The 9472-nt window shown below is 42.5% G+C and overlaps 1 protein-coding gene across 1 annotated transcript; it reads left to right on the plus strand.

The window, feature by feature from the left end:
- Window positions 1-389: 389 nt before the first annotated feature.
- sord (sorbitol dehydrogenase) lies at window positions 390-9428 on the plus strand. The gene is made up of 10 exons (XM_018739571.1): window positions 390-466; window positions 2692-2856; window positions 3161-3194; window positions 3453-3617; window positions 4167-4326; window positions 4556-4674; window positions 5101-5166; window positions 5945-6123; window positions 8465-8586; window positions 8788-9428. The coding sequence occupies exons 2-10, from the start codon at window positions 2803-2805 to the stop codon at window positions 8951-8953; spliced, it is 1065 nt and encodes a 354-aa protein (XP_018595087.1). The 5' UTR covers window positions 390-466; window positions 2692-2802; the 3' UTR covers window positions 8954-9428.
- The last annotated feature ends 44 nt before the right edge of the window (window positions 9429-9472 follow it).

Raw genomic sequence — 9472 nt, forward strand, 5'->3', positions numbered from 1 at the left:
ATCAGTGCCATTGAACAGGAGTTTGTGGAGATGACATTTTTATTTTCATCGATTTCAAATGTTTTCATTTTAATGTAGTTTAAAGTTATTTTTTTAAAAAAATAAAATAACTATTACCCTGCATAGTGGCAAATAGGTCTGGGATACAGCAGACCTCAGCAACGTCATGTTGGGCAAGAGGTTACTGACAATGGAGGATGGATTATGTATTAATATATGGAGGGACATGTGTATTACTAAGTTTTTACAGCTCGCAACTTAGTGGTAAAAGTGACATAAGTTTTGACCAAACAGAGATAGAGATACAATTCCACTCCCAGTTAGGACCCGATGTACGTTAGCATTAGCCATAGAAAAGGTTCTACGTGTACGCCACCACTTTGCGCATGCGTGTTTTCGTTTTGGATCTGGATTCTTCCTGTTATGAGAAGTGTGTCGCGCGGTCCTTATCGCAGGGGATTAGCAGGTATTTAGACTCTGTTGCAAAATGTATATAGAAAAAGCATTCCGTCAATAAACAGCCGTTTGCAATGGCTATACAGACATGCGTCACTTACGACGCGGGATACGTTCTGAGAATGCGTCGGTCGTTGGCGAGTTCGTTGTTGTGTAAACAGTCATTAATATAATTTACCACAGTAGCTCGATGTATAGAAATCTCAGATTTCTATAGATTTAATCTGCATCATATACGATATAGCCTCAATCACAGTGTACTTATACAAATCTAGATGCCGGTATAGCCTCGATGCAATCATTGACTGAGTCAGTCAAGAGGCGCGGGTAAATATGACGCTGCTGCCGGCGTAACACTGTTTTACAGTAAACTTTTTTATAAGTAGAAAGAGTACAGTGTAAAATAACGGTAAAAAGTACAGTAGTAAGTAAATACACAACCAGTAACATACACTCACCGGCCACTTTATTAGGTACACCTGTTCAACTGCTCGTTAACGCAAATATCTAATCAGCCAATCACACGGCAGCATCTCGATGCATTTAGGCATATAGACATGGTCAACACGATCTGCTGAAGTTCAAACTGAGCATCAGAATGGAGGAGAAAGGTGATTTAAGTGACTTTGAATGTGGCATGGTTGTTGGTGCCAGATGGGCTGGTCTGTGTATTTCAGAAACTGCTGATCTACTGGGGTTTTCACACACAACCATCTTTAGGGTTTACAGAGAATGGTCAGAAGAAGAGAAAATATCCAGTGAACGGCAGTTCTGTGGGTGAAAATGCCTTGTTGATGCCAGAGGTCAGAGTAGAATGGCCAGACTGGTTTGAGCTCATAGAAAGGCAACAGTAACTCAAATAACCACTTGTTACAACCGAGGTATACTGAAGAGTATCTTTGAACGCACAACATGTTGAACCTTGAAGCAGATGGGCTACAGCAGCAGAAGACCATACCGGGTGCCACTCCTGTCAGCTAAGAACAGGAAACTGAGGCTAAAATTTGCACGGGCTTACCAAAATTGGACAATAGAAGATTGGAAAAATGTTGCCTGGTCTGATGAGTCTTGATTTCTGCTGCGACATTCAGGTGGTAGGGTCAGAATTTCACATAACATGAAAGCATGGATCCATCCTGCCTTGTATCAATGGTTCAGGCTGGTGGTGGTGGTGGTGTAATGGTGTGGGGGAAATTTTCTTGGCACTCTTTGGGCCCCTTTGTACCAACTGAGCATTGTTTAAATGCCACAGCCTACCTGAGTATTGTTGCTGACCATGTCCATCCCTTTATGACCACAGTGTAATCATCTTCTGATGGCTACTTCCAGCAGGATAACGTGCCGTGTCACAAAGCTCACATAATCTCAAACTGGTTTCTTGAACAAGGCAATGAGTTCACTATACTCAAATGGCCTCCACAGTCACCAGATCTCAATCCAATAGAGCACCTTGGGATGTGGTGGAATGGGAGATTCGCATTGTAGATGTACAGCCGAAAAATCTGCAGAAACTGTGTGATGCTATCATGTCAGTATGGACCAAAAATCTCTGAGGAATGTTTCCAACACCTTGCTGAATCTATGCCATGAAGAATTAAGGCAGTTCTGAAGGCAAAAGGGGGTTCAACCTGGTACTAGCAAGGTGTACCTAATAAAGTGGCTGGTGAGTGTATGTGTTTATCATTATCAAGTAATATGTACTGTACATAATGGTATGTGCTATACTTTTATACGACTGGCAGCGCGGTAGGTTGTTTACACGAGCAACACCACAACGAACACGTGAATAACACGTTGTGCTACGACATCGCTAGTCGATTAAAAATTTTTCAGCTCTATTATGGGATTGCCGTTTTGCTAAGTGGTGCATGACTGGTTTTAAAAATCCCGCTGTAGGTTTGCAACGCCCAGCTTCTGTCTGCGCACAAGCACTCGAATAATTCAGAATACACTTGATAGACTTTTTATAACTAACTGGATTACTTGGTTGGGAGGCCAGCAAGATAAAACAGTTACGTGTTAATGTAGAGTTAACTGTTCAGTTGTGTATATTGCGCTAAATAATGTTTAATCCTCCACCGAGGTTTTTCTGCTGCAGAGGAAGGTCTGTCATGAAGTTCAGTGGCACTCTAACATTTCTTTTCTACATGAACTGGAATTTCTCAGCCCTTTTAGTGTTTTCGTTGAAAATGGGTTAGTCAGCAATCCCGCTGTCTTCCCCGTGTTTCCCAACAGGAAGCGTACTTTGAGCTCGAGTCCAGCCGAGGGCACATCCAGACCAACCCGCTTCAAATCCGCTCATTCTGAGCTTTTTTCATTTATTTCCAAAACACGGGTAGCCCGAATATGGCTGAGGACAATCTCACCGTGGTGCTGCACTCCCCAGGAGACCTCAGACTGGTAATTTGCATGGGAACATAATGTACAGCGATCTCGGTGCGCGCCTTCGTATGTTCTGCATTACCAAGATGCTGACGTCATTCTCTTTAAACAGTGCTGGACAAATCCGTCCAGATATGACTTATAGTGACTGCGCAGATATAGTCAGTGCATTATTAATATGCACTGGTATTAACTGAAAAACAGTGGAGCGCCTTTGTAAAGGGCACATCTGTGCCACCTGTGACAAACTGGATTGGCAGTCAGTTGGATCCAAAGACCTGTCTATTTCTTTAATCAATTACCTGCTTCTGTTATTTTGTAGGAAAACCGCCCAATTCCTGAACCAGGACCAAATGGTAGGTCAGAATGTGAATTCACGGCTGTGTTTTCGGAGATGTCACCTCCCGAGTTGTCTGACTTGCATATTTCATTTCATACTGAAGAACTGCTTGAATTTTTTTCATTGTGAGTTCCCACTCAGCACAGATTTGCTTTTAAGTCAGTGATCATGACATGATTTTCATTAAAAATGTGGGCTGTGTCATATCGCTGGTGTGCCGCAGTGTACAAAGACAGCATGCTGGTTTTCAAAACACCTCCTTGTGTGTCCTTAGAGGTGCTTCTGAAGATGCACTCTGTGGGGATCTGCGGCTCTGATGTGCACTACTGGCAGCATGGACGCATTGGTGACTACGTACTTGAGAAACCCATGGTCTTGGGTCACGAGGCCTCTGGTCGGGTTGTCAAAGTGGGCTCAGAGGTTAAGCATCTCCAACCAGGTGACTATGACTGAAAAGGAGTCACAACACTGATGATTTTTAAAACTTGCAATGAATCTCTACATATTATTTAATCCATGCACATATTGTTCCTAGCATTCATGCATCTGAATAGTCCAGATTACACTTCCAGGGATGAGGCCTCTAATAAATATAAAATTTTGATATTTTGGATGAGGGCAGTAATATAGGGTCTAAACTGTATCAGCTGGAAAGAAAACAGACAAAAGGGAAGACATTAAAAGTCCTGCTCAGCAATCTCATGTTCTTCTAAAATCACTAGCTCATAATAGCTGGTACTTTTTGACTTTTTGACCGCCTCCCCCCCCCCCGAGTGTTGCGGAACAGTCTGGAGCCTACAGGTTATCACTTGCCAGAAATAATCAATATTCCCAAAACTAGTTGTTTTTGAAGTTCCATCTTACCACACCAGAGCACACCATGCAAGTGATCCATTAGGGCTAGGAGAAGGGTTTTCTACAGACATCTAGAACATAATAGAAAAGACTGAAAACCACAAGAAGAAACATTTTTTCCATTTATTTACAGGTGACAGAGTAGCTGTTGAGCCTGGGGTGCCTCGTGAGATGGACGAGTTCTTCAAAATGGGACGCTACAACCTGTCCCCCACGATATTCTTCTGTGCCTCACCACCAGATGATGGCAATTTGTGCAGATACTACATCCACAATGCCAACTTCTGCTACAAGTCAGTGATCTACCTTTCTCACTCTGGCAGATTGTGTGTGTCACTTGATCGATGCCTAGTCAGATGTCACACCTACTGTAAAATCCTATTGTGTTTCAGACCAAGAGCCCTAACTGAAATCTAGCATTATCTGAATTCTACATATGTCCCAGCTGCATTTAAAAGAGCCCAGAGGTTTCCGTTTTGGGACACATATTTCTGGGCTGAATCATATCATCTCTGCCGCCAGGCTTCCTGACAATGTGACGTTTGAGGAAGGAGCACTTGTTGAACCACTTTCTGTGGGCGTCCATGCCTGCCGAAGGGCTGGAGTGACTCTGGGCAGCACTGTGCTCATCTGTGGGGCAGGTAAAGCATGGTGGAGCATGGGGTGGTTAGATTGTACAGCAGTCCTTAAATACACTAACAGAACAGCTATATTTCAGTAATTGTTTTTCTGTTTGTGAGCTGACAGTCTTGACAGTACTCAGATTCTCGTATGGACTATGATGAACAAAGCACCTCATCTTAATTACAAAGCAAACAATCAAAATTGCTGTTATAATCTGACTAAATTCATGTTATCTACCAATGCGTAAGCAGTCAAACTGAAGATATGTGACAAGAGTTAATTGTTTAAAAGCCTTTTGTTTGTTGCTCCCAGTTGACCACACCAAATTATGTCTGTCTCCATATTTCCAAAGTACAGTTAAAGCAAAGGTAAATATGACAAATTGCTGATAACTGTTCTCTGTAATTTTATCAACATCCATTTCTCACATTTCATCATCACAGGGCCAATCGGCCTTGTTTGTCTGCTCGTAGCCAAGGCAATGGGAGCCTCACAGGTAGTCATAACTGGTAAGTAGCAGAAAAAACAAAAGATGTGAAACCAGGCTAATGTTAATGATGGCAACAAGAAAGACATACCTTGGTGGGTTTTTTTAAAAAACACTTACAGGAAATTTTATAAATATTTTCAAGAATTTGTTTTGTGTAGCATAGTGGGGGTGCGGTGGTGCAGTGGGTTGGACCGGGTCCTGCCCTCCAGTGGGTCTGGGGTTCAAGTCCTGCTTGGGTGCCTTGCGATGGACTGGTGTCCCGTCTTGGGTGTTTCCCCTCCCCCTCCAGCCTTACGCCCTGTGTTGCCGGGTAGGCTCCGTGACCCCGTATGGGACAAGCGGTTCAGAAAGTGTGTGTGTGTGTGTGTGTGTGTGTGTGTGTGTGTGTGTGTGTGTGTGTTTTGTGTAGCATTACCTCTGTACTGCTGTAGATGCTAGAAACTGTCCTTAAACAGCTCTTATGGTAGGAAGTGCGAAATCTTGGTTCAACAGGTTTATTTTCCAAAGAACAAAGAAACAGCTTGTTTTGTTGCTTTGGTAGCTTTTTAGGTTAAACATTCTGCATTGCATTCCACTGATCTTTTTAAGGGGAGAGCTCACAGAAGCTTCATTCAGTTTTACTGCTGTCAGAAAATGCTTGTTTATATTTTTGAGCTGTCTTATCCATCTCACACAGTTTTCAGATGGAAATAAATTCCAGGCCTGATTGTCATTCTAACTGTCCTTCCCTCTCCTTGTGTTGTACTGAAGTGCTCCAGCCTGATCAAAATATGACACTGTGTTTTGTGTGTTCTAAGATCTGATGGAGTCCCGGTTGGCAAAGGCCAAAGAGCTAGGTGCCGACTTCTTTCTAGTAGTGAAGAAGGAGGATGCGCCCACCAACCTGGCCAAAAGTGTGGAGAAGCTGTTGGGGAGCCAACCTCAAATTTCCATTGAATGCACTGGCATAGAGAGCAGCATCCAGACAGCTGTTTACGTGAGTGTGGGTTCAGCATGCGTGGCGCAGAGAGACTTTTCTCCAGTTGTGTCCTCTTTTGAAACTCAGCCTTCTAGTCAGAGTCGGGAAGCCCTTTACATCAAATGAACACATTCTGGGATGGTTCCCATGTAAAGTGCTTAAGTGACTTGCTTGTTGTCCAAGCTCACCTTCAGTTTACAGTTTTTGTACTGAAATAATTAGTTGCCTTGCTCAAGGATGGTACAGCAAGGGTCCTCTTGATAATTCCACTGGGCATCCTTCAGAGTGAAAAATACTTCCTACTATTCTTATGTTGAGCACTTTTTTTTTTTTTAAATGAATTTATTCTGTGGTGGAGGAGGACATACATAAAATATACATTCTGTGCAGTGGATGACTCAGCATTCCAACAGCCCACTATTTACAAATTACTAATGGAAACATTTTTCTGTATAACTTTGTGCTCACTACCTTTAAATTTCTGTCAATCTAATTGAAATTTTTTGTTTAAAAGCTACAGTTCACACTTTATTGTGATCTGAGGCAACAAATGACTCACCAATGACTAATTTTTTCTTGTAAATTTTCTCTTGAAATGTATCACTGCTCAATGGTATTTATGGAGTGAGTATACGTGTCTTTTGTTAATGTTTGGTGTAAGGAAGTAGGAAGCAAAATAAGGTGTTTTTCTCAGTTGACACTATGTCAAATCATTAACAGTATTGTAGGTACTTACTAAAACTGGAACTCTCAAAAAGAAAACCACCATGGTGAAATAATGTTTGGATATGCATTAAATCAGAGCGAAGAGGGGTGTGGTGGTGCAACGGGCTTGGCTGGGTCCTGCTCTCCAGTGGGCCTGGGGTTCGAATCCCGCTTGGGGTTCCTTGCAACAGACGGGCGTCCCATCCTGGGTGTGTCCCCCTCCAGCCTTACGCCTGTGCTGCCGGATTAGGCTCTGGCTCGCCGTGACCCTGCTTAGGACAAGCTGTGTGTGTGAGAAATCAGAGCAGGCTGAGTTCATAGGTTGTCATTCAGCAATTGTCTGAGACAGCAATAGATGTTAGTAAAAATTGTTTAAAGCAATTATGTAAAATGTGTTAAAATACCAGTGGTCCTTGTTTGCTGTAGTACTGAGGTACTGTTGATCTCTATACTAACCAATATATAACACACACACACACACACACACACACACACACAGACAGGCTGAAACCACTTGTCCTGAGTAGGGTCGCAGCGAGCCAGAGCCCAAGTGAGCAACACAGGGCATAAGGCTGGAGGGGGGAGGGGACACACCCAGGATGGGATGCTAGTCTGTCACAAGGCACCCCAAGCAGGGCTCGAACCCCAGACCCACCAGAGAGCAGGACCCGGTCAAACCTGCTGTGTCCCCCCCCCCACCAATATATAATTAACTGTCCCATTCCACGTGCCTTTGGTAACAACCGCCCGCCTTCTCCCTTGACTACAATTTTGGATCCTCGCCTCTGTTAGTTCGCTGATCGACCGACCATTCGTCCGTCCCCAACCACGAGAACATGTCTAGTCCTTTTGATTATGAATAAACGATCTAGCACGTGGATCCAGCCTCCTTTGTGTCCTCTGTTCATCACACTAGTAACATTTGTCTTTCTGTGTTATTGTATTGTTATATTAAAGATGTTTTAATGTATCTGAAGTGTTTCTTTAATGTTTTTTATGTATGGAAAGCTATGCGATATACTAAGAAAACAGTTGACAAACTGACGTTAGATACTAACCATACCTAATTGTTCCAACTTATGTACAAATCCGACTTAAAGACAGACTGAGGAACAGAACTTGTTCATAATCCAGGGATTGCCTGTACAGTGGTGGTGTTTATTTTGCCTATATGTTCATGGCTTCTACTTTGTGACTCCATTTCTTATAATCACAATTTTGCTCAAAACTTTTGGAATAGAATTTCATATGGTCTTACATTTACATAATCATACCTGTATAAACCAGATATGATTTAAAGTTTTCACTGCTTATCAGGTTTTGTGACATTTCCTCGTCACTCTTTATTTTGAGATACAAGGTTTTGACTTCTGCTGGAGAAGTGCTACCGGTTGTAATACTAACATGGATTATAACATCAAGCTTTTGGCATGTTATGAGTATTTTCTAAGTAGGGATCATGAGTTTAAGGCTCTTTTTTTCATCAACGTGGAAGTGACATTGAAGATGGCTGCTTTTACCTTCTCGGGTCACTTCATGGTTACCCTAACCCTTGCATCAGAAGCTAGAATTGATGGAACATTTCAGGCATTAGAAATGCTAATCAGAGAATTGGAAAAGGTGTAAACTGGGACTGTGTGTTGTCACCTACTAGGCAACCCGCTCGGCTGGAGTTGTGGTTCTTGTGGGCATGGCCTCAGACATGGTGTCCATTCCACTCATCACTACTCTTGCGAAAGAGCTGGACATTAAAGGAGTCTTTCGATACTGCAACACGTAAGCTACCACTGACAAAGTTTGCTTGAACCTGCCACTCTACGTTTTATACCGTGTGCTCTGCCATAAGCAATGATATATAATATAATTTAATATAAAAGTGTTTACTGCAAACCTGGAACATGGTCCTTTGTTTTACCTCATACTACAGTTGCCTAACCAGGATTTTTGCATTTGGCTTACACACCTGTCTCTTCACAGGTGGCCAGTAGCCATTGCAATGCTGGCCTCCGAGAAGGTGAATGTGAAGCCACTGGTGACACATAGATTTCCCCTGGAGAAGGCTATACAGGCCTTTGAGACCAGCCGCCAGGGCTTGGGCATTAAGGTCATGCTGAAGTGTGACAAGAATGACCAGAACCCATGAGGAGAAGCTGGTCCTGAAAGGTGTCACAACCAGAAATAATCTTTCTCTCACAGTACCTGCCTGGAGAGTTCTCAGATTCTAACCTCCATACCTCTCCAAATTCTGCTTACGTATTAAAAAAAGTAATGCATAAAAATCATTTGTATGAAAACAAAGTCTTTCAGACTGGAGAAATTTCACTTTACCAAGTATGATTTTAAGTGTCCGATTTTGTAGTGATTCTTAAACCTCCACCTGGGAATCTCCACCAGCACACCGGCTCAAGCTAATCATGTACCTATGTTCAGTGGAATGAGGTGTTCTTGGGCTGGGATTGAAGTAATACATGGAATGGCTGGATGTTCCTAAGGAGGTTGGGGAACAAATTCACTTGCTATATTAATGCAATTTAGAGCTAAGTTTTCCCAGAGAAAGCATGAAAGTATTATTACAGACTGCAAAAAATCTGAAAAAATAAAGAGAAATTGTAACAATACATTTGTTTAAGGTGTTTTTTATTTGGGTTCTTGCTCAACAAGA

The sequence above is a fragment of the Scleropages formosus genome, chromosome 11, assembly GCF_900964775.1.
Source record: "Scleropages formosus chromosome 11, fSclFor1.1, whole genome shotgun sequence".
NCBI lineage: Eukaryota > Metazoa > Chordata > Actinopteri > Osteoglossiformes > Osteoglossidae > Scleropages > Scleropages formosus.